This window comes from Neofelis nebulosa, chromosome 14 (assembly GCF_028018385.1).
Source record: "Neofelis nebulosa isolate mNeoNeb1 chromosome 14, mNeoNeb1.pri, whole genome shotgun sequence".
In the NCBI taxonomy this organism is placed as follows: Eukaryota; Metazoa; Chordata; class Mammalia; order Carnivora; family Felidae; genus Neofelis; species Neofelis nebulosa.
Window position 1 is genome coordinate 72,115,252 of NC_080795.1, and position 14,658 is coordinate 72,129,909.

Here is a 14,658-nt window from a genome sequence, read left to right on the forward strand (position 1 = left end):
GAGCCCTGTGCTTGGCCAGATGTACAGACAGGAGAAACTTCTGTATCTGGCTAGAATCCCTCATAGGCTAGCGTCTCCAAATAACCTCTTGCTTACAATTCTATTGTCAAAGTTTTACTGTGTATGGGGCACCGGGTGGCTCAGTCAGTTAAGCGGCCGAACTCTTGATTTCAGCTCAGGTCATGATCTCGTGGTTCTTGAGTTCGAGCCCCCTGTCAGGCTCAAACTGTTGAGAGTGCAGAGCCTGCTTCAGATTCTCTCCCTCTCTCTCTCCGCCCCTTCCCCACATACGCTTTCTCTCAAAATAAATAAATAAACTTTAAAAAAGTTTCACAGTGCAATATTTAACATACACACAAAAAATACATAAAGAATCATCAAACCTTCTCTTGTACCCACCATCCAGCTTGAGGAATAAAATATAACGAATACAAAGTCCCCTAGCACCACACTCCCCCAATCATATTTATCTCCCCAGTTCCCCAGAGGTAAGCACTCTCCTGAACTGAGCATTTATCACTGCCATGCATTTCTTTTTACTTTTTTTTTTTTTTAAGTTTATATATTTATTTTGAGAGAGAGACAGAGAGCATGAGCAGGGGAGGGGCAGAGAGAGAGAGAGACAGACAGAGAGAGAATCCCAAGCAGGCTCTGCACCGCCAGCACAGAGCCCGAGGCGGGGCTCGAACCCACGAAACTGTGAGGTCATGACCTGAGCCGAAACCAAAAGTTAGACGCTTATCTGACTGAGTGACCCAGGCGCCCCTCTTTTTACTGTTAACACATATGCTTATACCCCCTAAACAATGTGTATCGTCATTTTCCGAGTTTTAAAATGTTGAGGACTTTAACACTTTGCATATTAATGCAATGATTTGTTTTTATGTCCATCCCCTCCTACAGTCCCGGACTCTGTGAGCACTGCCTACATCCTGCTAATCTCTGTCCTGGGGCACCTGCCCCAAACCCTGGCACATAGTTCATGTCTCATGAATGCTTGCTGAAAGTGGGCGGGAAAATGGATGGGAAGAGGAAGAGGAAGAGGAAGAGGAAGAGGAAGAGGAAGAGGAGGAGGAGGAGGAGGAGGAGGAGGCAGGAGGAGGAGGCAGGAGGAGGAGGAGGAGGCAGGAGGAGGAGGAGGAGGCAGGAGGAGGAGGAGCGGGAAGAGGAAGAGGGAAGGACGAAAGGAAAGAAAGAGAAGGAAGGAAAGAAAAAAAAGAAAGAGAAGGAAGGAAAAAGGAAAGGAAAAAGAAAGAAAGAAAGAAAGAAAGAAAGAAAGAAAGAAAGAAAGAAAGAAAGAAAGAAAGAAAGAAAGAAAGAAAGAAAGAAAGAAAGAGAAAGAGGTGCCTGGGTGGCTCAGTCGGTTGGGCGTCCGACTTCGGCTCAGGTCACGATCTTGCGGTCCGTGAGTTTGAGCCCCGCGTCGGGCTCTGGGCTGATGGCTCAGAGCCTGGAGCCTGCTTCCGATTCTGTGTCTCCCTCTCTCTCTGCCCCTCCCCCGTTCATGCTCTGTCTCTCTCTGTCTCAAAAATAAATAAACATTAAAAAAAAAAAGTTAAAAAGAAAGAAAGAAAGAAAGAAAGAAAGAAAGAAAGAAAGAAAGAAAGAAAGAAAGAAAGAAAGAAAGAAAGAAAGAACAGACAGACAACAGTGAGGACAGGGTTTTCACTCACTGGACCCAAAAATGGAGTGGGGAGAGGGGCAGAGGGCTTCCCCATGGAGTCTATCGGGAGCACAGCCTTCTGGAAAACCTCCTGAAGTTACAGGCTAAGAAGGCACAGGGACCCAAGTAAGACAGGGCGCGGAGCTGGCTGAGGGGACAGGGCAGCACTTACCATGAGGGACCAGAGCCCACAGTACTGTACCCAGCACACAACAGGGGCTCTGGATGCGTTTGCTGAACAAAACACCATTTCCACAGATGAGAAAAGGGAAAGCGTGGAACGAGACAGAGTGGTTGGTCCAGAGAAGACCCAACGTGGGGACCATCTAACAGAGAGGACAGTGCCCACTCGTGGAGGACCAACGTCTTCCTTCGCTCAGCTCCAGAGAAGCCACGGCTGCCCTCCTGACTTCTCACTCGCTCCACAACATGGACCCGGGTAGCTTCCAGGAGCTTCAGAGGAAACCCAGAGAGAGTCACACAAATGAGAAGATGCTTAAATACACAAGCGGGGGAGGGAACGGAGAGAGGAGGGCAGTGTATGTGGCCACCAAGAGAGCAGGCTAATTTTGAGGGTGAAGGAATACCAGCCATCGGACTAAAGGAGGGCCGAGGCCTCAGTAAAACTCTTTCCTTTAGCTGAGCTGTGTCTCTGACTTTCTGGATTCCCTGTCGTCCTGAAGAGCATGTGTGAGGAGACCACCAAGTGGAGTTTAAGAGTAGCCAGGGCCGAGAAATTAAGTTCCACCTCTGGTCCTGACCAGCCGTGCAGCCTTGGACAGATCACTCAACCTCTCTGGGCTTCAATTTTCTGAAAAAAGTATGCACTCGTTCTGCAGACACGCTTGGAGCCAGACACTATGGGCCTGACCTGTGGACCTTAAACAGAAAGAGGCCCAGGGGCACCTGGGTGGCTCAGTCAGTTGAGCGTCCGACTTTGGCTCAGGTCATGATCTCACGGTCTGTGAGTTCGAGCCCCACGTCGGGCTCTGTGCTGACAGCTGCGAGCCTGGAGCCCGCTTCGGATTCTATGTCTCCCTCGCTCTCTGCCCCTCCCTCGCTCATGCTCTGTCTTTGTCAAAAATAAATAAACATTAAAAAAAATTTAAAAAAAGAAAAAGAAAGAGGCCTAGTCTTAGGGCTCAGCGATGTTTAGTGCAACAAGGCCACAGCATATACAAAACTCCGTACGTATGGGAAGTGTTGTGATTAGACTTTACTTGCTGTCATATAAATCCCTGACTTTTTTCTCTTCCTTCTTTTTTTTTTTTTTTCCTTAAGATTCAAGACATAGTGTTTGGTCAATGCTAAGTAGAAGAGAGAGCCAGGAAGCTCATCTTTAATTCAGTGCTGACAATACTCAGCTCAGCTCAAACTTGGCAAAAATGCTTTCTTCCAGCACATCTATTCATAGACGTCTGTTCCTAGAGTTAGCTCTCAATTATTCAGTCTAACGGAGGAATTGTCCCATGCTCTGAGAAAGGGGTGCAGGAAGGCAGAGGGGGGATGGGGAGGGGGGACAGGGAAGGAAGAAGGGAGAGGAGAGAGCAGGGCAGACGTAGAAAATGACCCCCCTCCGCCCCCAGAAAGCAGACACAGCGCTCTGGAAGGGTGCAAGGTGACTGTGCTCCTACGGTAAATGGTCATTAGGACAGGGACGTGGGGAGGTGACAGACATATCACCCAACTCACTCTTGAGTAAGGAGTGTTCTACCGCTCCATGGGCGAAGGGTGGGAGGCTGGGAGAAGCCGAGTGGCAGCTCGTGGCAGTGGCATAGCCTGTGTGCCCAGCAGCGGCCCCCTCGGGGGCCCCTGAAACCCATGTCCCCAGGGAAGTGCACCCTTGGGCCTGCCATAGGCTTCAACCTTTCTCCGGGGCTCCACCTTTCACCAAACTAGCTCAACATACCCCCAGGGCCGGCAGCTCCCATTTGCTGAGCTCAACTCCGTCTCCCCCACCAGGCGCTGACGGGGTTAGTTGGGTGACAGGCGCCTTTGCCAGCTTTTCACTCTGATCTCTGGTCCTTCACTTTTTTCCTCTGACCCTTGAAACTGCAGCGAGAGGAACAGGTGTGACTCAGCTGGGGAAGCCGGGGCCCAGACCAGCAAGTAGCTGGAGCTTCCGTTCTGTTCTTCCTTCACTCACCCAAAGCAGCACACCTGCCTGCCCCACATACCCGTTCTTCTGGAAGGGGCTGGGGAGCACAGCTCACGTGCCCGACAGGAGAACAGAGGGCAAAGGGAATGGAGAAAACGAGGAATGTTCTGGACACTCAATAAATGTCAATGTGAGAGCCTCAACCGTGTCTCCCTTCGTATCTAAACACAGAAACAAATACACACGTACATCAAGATTATGAATCCTGGGGTTTTAAATGAATGCTTAAAAACACTTCCCATTTTCCGCCCGAGGCAGAAAATTAGTTCATACCTTGATCCATCAAGCATACACGTGGCACCTGTGCACCAGGCACCTTTGGATGCTCTGTGCCTTCCTTAAAAAAAGTGGCTGAGGAGTTTAACCAGAACCTCTCCAAAAACCTCTCCATCCCAGGCAGGGATGACAAGTGGGCTGCATGGCAGACACAGAACTTGAGAGAAAACGGCGTCTTAAATACCACAGAGACTGTCTGGAAATCTGCAGTCCCCTAAGCGGTTTGCGCTCAGCCCCCCGCCGAGGTGCCTTGGGCTGCCCTTTAACGGGTTTCTCAGAAGGGCTGACGCATCCTTTCCCTGCCCGCTGGAAGCCGCCACAGGGCGCAAGCAGCAGGTTCTGAAGAGCGGTCCTTCTCCTAAGAGATCAAGGGCACCCCCCTCTCTGGATGCACAGGCGGAGGAGGGGGGGCACCCAAGTGCGGGTGCACAGAAGCTCGCCGACCTCCCGCGGAGACCACAGCTCCCTCCACCTGAGCCGGGAGCTCACTTTTGCCTCGGAGTCGCCCACGCAGAAAACACTGGGCTGTTCTTAATGGGCAGCTGTCATTCATCCTACCCTTCCCTGAAAGTAACTTCCATATGACTTGAGGAGAGTCACTGGCTTTGGGGAGTCCCCAGATGCCCTTCGCCCCATCACCTGCTAACCAAGAGGGCTGGCAGTGAGTCTTGAAAAGTCACATGATCTGACCTCAGGTTACCTCCCTTATCAAAAGGTAACAGGGACTCCTTCTCCATGGGTCTAGGAGGGTCCGCTCTGGGTGGCTGTTAGTATTCAAGAACCGCTAGCTGTCTTTCTCCAGCTGTGTTCCAGTCCTATTGGCAAGGCTGTTAGTATGTTAACCCCGGGGACGCCTGGGTCTAAGTTTTAGTCATTGCTCTCTTCTGTCGTACACTATTTATAAAGTGATCTAAACACTGGTTTTCTTTCTTCTCCTGCAAACAGTAGAGTTCTCGGTTTCTTTGAAAAAAAAAAAGAGATCAGAGAGGAACAGAGAAGAGGGGAGAGGAGAAGGTTTTCTTCCAGCAAAAGTAATCTCATAACCACATTGCAGAAAATGCATAAAAGAGAAAGGAAAAGAAATTTATCCACATTCACAGCCCCCTGCCACAACCTCAGATGCCGTTTTGGTGTGTATTTCCTTCCAAACTTTTTTCCTACAAATGACTGCTTTTCTCAGTTTCCTCCCAGCCTCCTGCGCCCTCTTTTGAGGGGCTACAGCATGACCGATTCAAGTATTTGATCAATTTCAGATGCTTAGGTTACCTCCAATTTGTTACTGTCAAAGGCGCTGAGCTGACCATCTTTGTGCAACATTCTGTCCGTACTTGGAATTGTTCCTTTATGATATCTTGCCAGAAGTAGGTTCACCGGGTCAAAGGTTACAAGTATCTTCATGACTCTTAACATAAATTCCATAGTTTCCCAGAAGGGTCTTTGTAGGACCCAGTTGGCCACAAGACCTACAAAGACCCAGTTGGCCACAAGAAAAAAGACACAGGTTCCTTCCTGGGGCTGGGGACACCTCTCCTAGGCATCATGGGGTGGGGATAGGGGCACCTGCTGGGTTTTCTCTGCCTTGAGCTCTTATGGAACATTCCAGTCTATGCACATCAGCACAGGCAATCTCAGGGGCTTTTCAACTCCCCCTTGTTGAATGGGAGCTCCATAACACATACAAGAACAAGCTCCAAAGTGGAATCAAATACCCTCTCCCTCCTGCCCCAACAGCTACTTAATATGATGGAGAACGAAAGATCAGGTTCCTTCTCTTTCGGTTTTAAGTGTCTAAGGTCTGGAGACAAAGATCAATTTGCCTGAGAGAGGCATTTTCCAACCACATTCCTGGTCATGAGGGGAGGTGCTGGCAGAAGAGGGGGTGGGGACACTCCAAAGGTCATACCTTCTTTATTCCTCATTTACTTCTGCAAGCGAGAGGTCTAGGGGAAAGTCACAAGTATGCAAATGTCGTTTTTCTACACTTCCCCTGCATTTCACCACTGAAACTTTGAGAAACGCTGCTTGGGAAAGAGAAGGTCCCACTTGGAGGCAGGGCTTCAGGGAGTGGGGTCATCTCCCAAGGCTGGGGTCCCTCATGGATGCAGGAGCCCTTTCAGATCAACTCCAGTTTGGGGCATCCAACCACATCCTGGAGATGTGTGGGATCAATGGCAGTCAAAGGTCCTAAATCTAGGGGCTGCTGTGACCAGGGATGTTGCCTTTATTTAGAAAAAAAAAAAAGAGTCAGGCCTCACTAGGGCCAAAGAGACTGCCTCCGTCCTGTCCACTGGGTCCGACACACAGGACAGCTGGACACACAAAAAAATTCTCTCCAAAGTTAATTACACTCAAGCAGGAGAGACCCCTAGAATGATCACACATACATATATGTAATATATATAGCCCACAATTGGGTCAGGACAACGGCATGTTCTGAGGAGGTCCCCCATCTAGCACAACATAAATGGAACCGTATATCACGTGCTAATTTAGCTCAGCCGTATTCAACTCTACTCAAAGGGCCAAACGCTTTATTTTTATTTTAAAGAGTTTAAATAACATAAAAGCATATTTTGCCTGTGGTATTTAATTTGTATTTGTTTTATTTTTGGATACTGTACTTGATGGTACATCATACACTACTGTGCATGCGAAACATTTCCTGCAACATGTTACTGCACAGCATCACGTACACAAAAGCACCGTATGCAAACGATCCCTCAGGGCCAATTTAGGAGACTGTCTGAGATCATTTTTACCAGGCTTCATGCCTCATTTTCATCAGGACTTCCGAAAGTCACGATTAAGACAACTCTGCTGTGTTAAGGTTTGCCCTCCTTGGGTGCTCGAGGGATGTGCTGTGAGGTAGTAGCAGAAAATCAGTCTCCGATCACAACAGGAAACCAGGCCTCCCAGGCTGGAGAACGCCTGGGGGGGAGGGGGGGAGGGCCCCTGACTTTATAACCAGCCTGCCAAGGACGGGCTGTCTGGGCATGAAAACTTGTCCTCGCGTTGGGCCCTGAGCTGCCTGTACAGCCCTTAGCAAGCTTTCACCTCCCTGGCCTGCTCCCTCCTTCTTTCTAAGAGTGACCTAGATGATTCCCAAACTCCTGTGTGACTCTGGGCAACTCACCTCACCTCTCTGGGCCTCCTCTGGCTGTCGGAACAGGCTCCCACCTTGGAGGAAGATCAGCGCTGCCCAAGTGGGATTCCGAGAGAGAGCTGCCCCGTGTTGAGATGTTGACCTCCTCTGCACTTTGGGCAGATGGGCCCTGCGGTCAGTCACCTCCAGCTGTGAGATGTTTCCCCTTTTCCTACCCACCACCCAACCCACACCTTACAAATCCTGTTTCCTAGGTGAGCCATGGCCTGAAAAGGTCTGGGAAGGATGGGACTAAGGTGGTCTTCAACGTCCTTTCCATCTGAACACCAGCCACTCCACCCCCAGCACCCCCGGAGTTAGAAATAGATCGTTACAGGGGTAGGAGATTACAGGACCTGGGGGTTCTCACACTGGGTCTGCACCAGAATCACCGGAGAGGGCTTGTTCAGAATGTAGATTCTTGGCCCTCCCACCCTGGAAGCTTAAGTACACCAGATTATGTCAGATGGAAGAATACTGGGGAAGAGGGAACACATGCGTAGAATGTTCTGGCAAGTTCACATACTGAAAGTGGATGGGAGGAACAAGCAGAGGCATTTAATACTGTGTCCACTTACTTTCTCAAGGCTACAACGACCGCTGTCCAAACACTGAGATTTCCCTTTCAATTCAACCCCCCTGACACACGAACCCACAGAACCCATATCCCCCCCCCCCGCCAAATCTTTCTCTTGTGGGGGTGCCTGCAGACCATGCGATGCGCTGCAAATCCCAACACCAAATGCATCAAGAGGGGTATTAATAGCGTGAGTCAGTTTCACACTGAATTTACCAAAAAACCTCAAGACTCAAATTAGCCCAAGTCCTCCATCTCCTTGCAAGAGTGCTTTATAAATCTGACCTTCCTTGGCTGGCTGTTCACAGCAGGTGGTTCTGGTGACACTGGTGGCCGAGATGCCTACCATGAACACCACCTCCCCCCTCCCCCCGGCCCTGACCTTAGAAACCCACCCCCTTCCAGCAGCATCGAGCAGCAGCAGAAACTACTCAGGTACACCGCTCACTTTACAGATTTGGGGAGTTATGTTCAAGGTTCACCTGAAAGGGGCAGTCAAAACAGCAGGTGGGAGCTGAAGCTGGTGAGGCAGCTTTTAATTCTAGCTCTGCTCTCCATCAGCCTCCGAGTTTTCTGTCTCCTCATCTGTCAGATGGGGATAACATGACCTGCCTCACGGAGTTCCCACGAACATAAGAAATAAAACACGCAGGGGCGCCTGGGTGGCTCAGTCAGTTGAGCGTCCGACTTCAGCTCAGGTCACGATCTCACGGTTTGTGGGTTCGAGCCCTGCATCGGGCTCTGTGCTGACAGCTCGGAGCCTGGAGCCTGTTTCAGATTCTGTGTCTCCCTCTCTCTCTGACCCTCCCCCATTCATGCTCTGTCTCTCTCTGTCTCAAAAATAAATAAACGTTAAAAAAAAAAAAAAAAGAAAAGAAATAAAACACGCAGACACACACTCGTCCACGCTCAACAGGGAAAGTGGTTATTGTTTCAAAACAAAACAAAACAAAATCACAAAAGCCACAACATGCTCACGGGAGCCGTGTGATTCGGGAGGCCTCTGCCTGGGCCATAAATGCCTGCACAAAGGGTTGGAAATGCTGCCTCAGTCCCCTTTCCTGCCCTGCTCAATCAGCCCACTGCTCTGTCCTCTCTGGCGTCAAGTGACTGCCCCTGCTCTCCTGTCCCCAAATCTAGCCAGAGAGCTTCTCCAGTTCCTGGGTGACAAGGACAGGCCTCGGGGGGGCTGGGCGTGGGTTAGCCCAAGGAAACAAAGCCTTCCTTCTCAAGCCACACAGGCCCTTAGAGACTTGAGTGGGTGGCAGTGGGGACACACAGTGTGTATTCCCCCCCTGGACCCATCACAGGGCCTAGCACACAGTAGGCGTTCACTTAATGATAGTCCCTGAATGGAAGGGTGGACGTGGTTCCTCCATTATGAACTGAACGCTTGACAGCAACCAAGGTGTGCTCGGAAAGGACTGGAAAACCTCACTCTACTTTCATTCACAAGCCCGTGTGATCTTGTGCACACTGGCTGGCCTCTGATGCCTTGGGGACTCAGGGCAGTACACAAAACTAGAGTTCAGGGGAGCAGGGCAGACATTTTAGGATGTTATTGGCCGAGTTTCACTTCCACATTGTCTTCTGCATTTTACTTCAGCTCTGGTTTTGAGCAAAGCTGGGGCTGGTGCAGAGACTGGCAGGGAAGGCCTCCCTGAGCCTGCAGGCTCCTCTCCCCGAGTCCCAGCCCCGGAGGCTGTGTGGACAGCGGACTTGCATCATGGAGCACCACTCAGACATCGGGCCCTGAGCCAGGCACAGTCAGACATTTTCTGATGTAAGAGCCACAACAAGCTGTGAAACAGGCACCGTGATGCCAGACGAGGCTGTGCGATCTGAAAGACTCCACAGCTAGGGAGCCGGCTGTGAACGGAGATGTACCTGGCCCCCGGTGCACAGTCCTTCACCCTGCCAGCGCCCCCTGCCAAAGAAGACCCCCAGAGGGGCCAACCACGGCGTCTGGTTTTGCATGAAGCCACCCCAGCAGTCTGCAGGTGTCTTAAAGAAACACCTGCCCCCCCCCCCCCATCAAATTCATACCCCCCATCTCCTCCAAGGGCATGGCCCTGGACGGAAACCTGCACTGGACAAATCAGTGCTCACTCACCTGGGGCTACGTCCCGCGGGAGGTGGACCTACAGGGAGTGTTTCTGCGGGGGGCTGGCTAGCAACTTTCACGCACCTGATACCGTTTAGTCCCCCAAGCCACCCGGGATGCCGGGACACCGGGCGCTGCTAGCCCAGCCTCATCAGGGACCAGGACCGTTCTGGCTCAGCAAGGTGAGGGACTGGCCCAAGGTCACGCGGCCGCTGGGCAGGGGCTCCTCCGGCTCCACAGTGCGGCAGCGTCTGCTGAGAAGGCACTGGGTTTACGTCCCAAAGAGCTCCAAGTGGCCACACAGAGCCGGTCACGGGAGGATCTCTGAAGCAGACAAGCAAAGTTGCTTGCTGCCCAAGTGCACTCCTGTCCTTGACTCCTCTGTGTGAATGCTCCCCACTGTACTCCCCAAATCTGAGGGTGCTGGCAGGGGAAGGGCAAGTGGGCCATCAGCCTCTGACGGAGCCCGAATTCAACCTTGTCGCTTTTCCTGCGTTGGGCTTAGTGCCCTGTGGCAGAAAGGTCACCAGCACCGGTACCGCTGAGCTGGGGCAGGACGTCCAGCCAGCACCATCCCCTGGGCTGGGGCTGCCCTGCGCTGAGGTCGGCCCCCAGGTACCACGCAGCCATGTGAAGGGGCCTGGCTAAGACCCGGGTTCCAGGCCTGATTTGGTCTCTTGGGCAAGACGCTTCCCCTTCTGGGTTCCAGTTCCCTCGTGTGTTAAATTAAGACTACTGGACGCCTGGGGCGCCTGGGTGGCGCAGTCGGTTAAGCGTCCGACTTCAGCCAGGTCACGATCTCGCGGTCCGTGAGTTCGAGCCCCGCGTCAGGCTCTGGGCTGATGGCTCGGAGCCTGGAGCCTGTTTCCGATTCTGTGTCTCCCTCTCTCTCTGCCCCTCCCCCGTTCATGCTCTGTCTCTGTCTGTCCCAAAAATAAATAAAAAACATTAAAAAAAAAATTAAAAAAAAAAAAAAAAAAAAAGACTACTGGACGCCTAAAACCTGACCCTCTGAGCATGAACTTCCTGCTCGATCCTTGCAGCCCACAACCACGTGTGAAGGCCTGTTGCGCTCACAATGCCGCCCTCCCCACCTCAACTGTTCAGAGGGTCTAGGCCTCGTGGGGCTTGTTCGGTGCCTCCTGGGCCTGCCCAGCCCTCTGTGTTGTCACTGTCATCTGTTCTAGGCCTCCGTCTTTTTAATTGTGTGTATCATGGGCCTGGCTGCCTCTTCCACTGCCGAGCTGCCCCACGACACTCAGTGTCACGTTCAGATTCACATCTACGAGCTCCGGGTCCTGAATGAACGACGGGAGTGGGGGCTTCCACATTCTCCCTACTCCAAGTGCGGTCCCCGGACCAGAATCTTTGCCCACCCCCACCTCTGACTCAGAATCTGCAGAGAAACCTCCAAGTGATTTGAGGGAACACTCCAGTTTGGGAAGCCCTGTTCCAAGATGCTCCTCGGCTCTCACGTGCCCCTACTCCCACATCCCTCGCATTGACCACCTAGAAGCCTTCCAACTTATGGGCCTTAGCAGGACTCACTAAAACGCAGCCCAACGCTAACCAAAAAAAGATGTGTCTTTAGGAACCTTCTAGAAGCTTGCCACTGACTCCCACAGGCAGGATCTGAAATGTGCAGGCCCCAGGGCGATTCCTGACATGTGTTATCCACTGGTCGCCCGAGTCTCAAGTACCTCTCAAAAATGTTGAGGTCCCTTCCCCTTGGTTCTGTGGATTTGGCTACCCTCAACGTCCCCACCCATCAGTCCCTATAAATGGGTGACAACCCCACTGCCAACATCCCACAGTAGAGACAAACGGACTGGCGGCCCTTCACGTCCCTCACGGCCCTGTGTCCACGGTCAGAAGATGCTCTGCCCTCATTTTCTACTCTTGACACTTACTTGACTTGGGAAGAAAAGAAACTTCTCCAAAACACATTTCCAGTTTTTTCATAAACCCTGCAATTCCTCTAATGGTTTCAGATTATCTTATTTATTAAAATCACTCTCAGCCACACTTCTTTAAACAGATCTCCTCGTTGACTTCGATTATTTATATATTTATGAACATGATGTCTCCTTCCCTCAGAGCAGATGGCAACTAGTAAGTAAGTCTTCGAAAAGAAAAAAAAAAAAAAAAAAATCAATGGGACAGAACGTAAATTCAACGACTCCCCAGTTTACTCCTCTTGACAAGCTCCGGTATGATTATCTCTTCATTCAGCGGAAGGACCATATGAAAGCCAGTCAACGACTGGTTCCGGAAGGCATGGCACCTTGAACTGGAATCTAAGAAGAAGCCACCAGCCAAAGGCTCAATTACCAGTGGGAACCAGAGCCTGGTTAGGAGAGGGATAGGACAACGGGACGGGGGGGGGGGATGGAAAGAACCGGGGTAGGGGGAAAGGAAGGGACATTGGCAGAGCACATCCTATGAGCCAGGCAATGTGCTGGAAGGTTCTCCTTGATCTCCACAACAACCCTTCCAGGCGGTGTACCACTCCTCATTTGAAAGTTGAAGAAGGCCCAGAGAGAGAGGATAAATCTTGCCCAAGGTCACAGAGCTGGTAAGCAGCAGAACCAGCATGCAAACCCAGGTAGTCTGAGCCCTAAAGCCATACCCACAACCCACCTCTACAAGTAGAAAAGCATAACAGGACAAATATCATGGCCCTTAACCTCATGCATCCTTGGCTAAGTTCCTACCTTTCTTTCAACCTGGTGAGGCCACTCACCCCTTTTCAGGCCATCAAAGACTTAACTCCTAAGCAACAGGGGCTTTGTCCTTCTGAGAATCTGGGGGACTCCGGGGTTGATGGAAAGCTGGAAGGAGTTCATGGGAAGGTTATGAGATAGGAAGTGAATGTCATGAACACGTAAAGAGTTAACTTCATGAGAGGGGAAAAAGACCTTTGCCCTCAGAAATGGATGAAAGACATGATCTTTTAAGTTTATTTATTTATTTTTGAGAGAGAGCGAGTGTGAGTGGGAAAGGGGCATGAAGAGAGACAGGGAGAGGGGGGAGAGGGGGAAGGAGGGAGGGAGGGAGGGAGAGAGAGAGAGAGCGAGAGAGAGAGAGAGAGAGAGCGAGAGAGAGACTATCCCAAGCAGGCTCCGCACTGTCAGCCAGACTCAGGGCTCAAATTCACAAACTGTGAGATCATGACCTGAGCTGAAATCAAGAGTCAGATGCTTCATCAGCTGAACTGCCCAGGCACCCCCAAAAAACATGATCTTTTTATTTTTTTTTACACTTATTTATTTTTGAGAGACAGAGAGAAACCGAGCAGAAGCAGGAGAGGAGCAGAAAGAGAGGGAGACACAGAATCCGAAGAGGGCTCCAGGCTCCGAGCCGTCAGCACAGAGCCCGACGTGGGGCTCGAACCCACAAACCGTGAGATCATGACCTGAGCCGAAGTCAGACGCGTAACTGACTGAGCCACCCAGGCTCCCCAAAACATGATCTTGATGATGCTTTCTCATAGAGCTTTTATCAACTGTCCCAGACAGGGAAGGAGAGAATGAATAAAATCAGCCGGTTCCCCTCCCCGCCTCAATATACTAGTCTGGAGAAGCTCCAAGTCAGGTTAAAACAGAGAGGTGGGTCTGGCCTTTGAGAAGCTCATCCTGCAGCTCAGGAAAGGCTGAATGTCACCACTGATGAGGACCGCCATTTATCAGGGGTCTCAGCTAAGGGCGCCCCACTCCTGCACGAGCAAAGCAACGCCACGCTAAATGGTCCCATTTTACAAATGAGACCACTGAGGCTCTGAAACGTGGGGACATGCCCGTGGGCAGTAAGCGGCAAAAGTGGAGGTGTGCATTTGGGTCTCGCTCTCCTACTCAGGCACCTGGGAGGGGAAGCAGGTAGAGCGGAGGTGATTTCGCCTGGTCACACATGCGGAAAAGATGGTTCCAGGAGTGCAGCGACCTCTCGAAGGCTGCCCGGCCAGCGCGTAGCGAGAGTGGACCCATCTAAAATCTGATGTGTCACTGACACAACACTGCCTCCACAGTGCTCACTGGAAGACGGTTTCACCGAAGACGGCCAAGTCCCAGCCTGCTGAAGCCACAGGACAGAGGTCTCTTCAGACAAGGAGGGGACAGCAATGCTGAGCGTGAGGCCACAGTCTCTTGGCCCTGGCGTCCCTCAAGAGTCCCTCCTGTCATGGTCTCTGGATCCTGAGGTAAGCTGTCAGAGGCTGGGATTCCAGAATGGGGAATCAAGAACTGCCAGAGAACAATCTCAAGGTCACCCACAGGCCAGCACACTGACCTTGAGGCGGAGACAGAATGTACCTCCATAAAGAGCCAAAGGGAAACCATCTCTCTTTTGTTCGTCTGTCACAAAACATGTACCGTGTATCCAAGCATATGCCAGACAGCCTGCCAGGTGCCAAGGGAAACACAAAGGCCATTCAGAAGGGAGCCGAGCCCACAGGAAAGAGCGAGAGCGCGTTCCAGATGGAAGGCGGGTGAGGATCCTGAATCCACCACTTACTAAGGGTCTGAGACCAAGTCCTGCACTCTCTCTAGGTCTTGTAAAGTAAGAATAAAACCTCTGCTTCACAGGTAACCGTGAACCACTCCACGGCTTAAAAATGAATCTGCAGGTGTTCAAACCACAGCTGGCTGCTGCATAAAGGCACCTGCTCTTGCCTGTCACAATAGTAGCACTCAGGCTCACCTCCCGCCCTCCAGATGTGGGGGAAAAAAAAAAAAACACACAC

General features: G+C 51.4%; 1 protein-coding gene across 7 annotated transcripts in view; it reads right to left on the minus strand.

The window, feature by feature from the left end:
* The window catches only part of CYRIB (CYFIP related Rac1 interactor B), a 148,948-nt gene that overhangs the window by 132,128 nt on the left and 2,162 nt on the right, over positions 1–14,658 (minus strand). Inside the window, exon 1 of one of the 7 annotated variants that reach the window (XM_058699067.1) lies at positions 1,836–2,004. The exons of the other annotated variants lie outside the window; for them this stretch is intronic. Coding sequence (XP_058555050.1) covers positions 1,836–1,989 — 154 coding nt within the window. The 5' untranslated portion in view covers positions 1,990–2,004. Of the gene's footprint in view, positions 1–1,835; positions 2,005–14,658 lie in introns of those variants that run through there. 7 annotated transcript variants of the gene reach the window in all.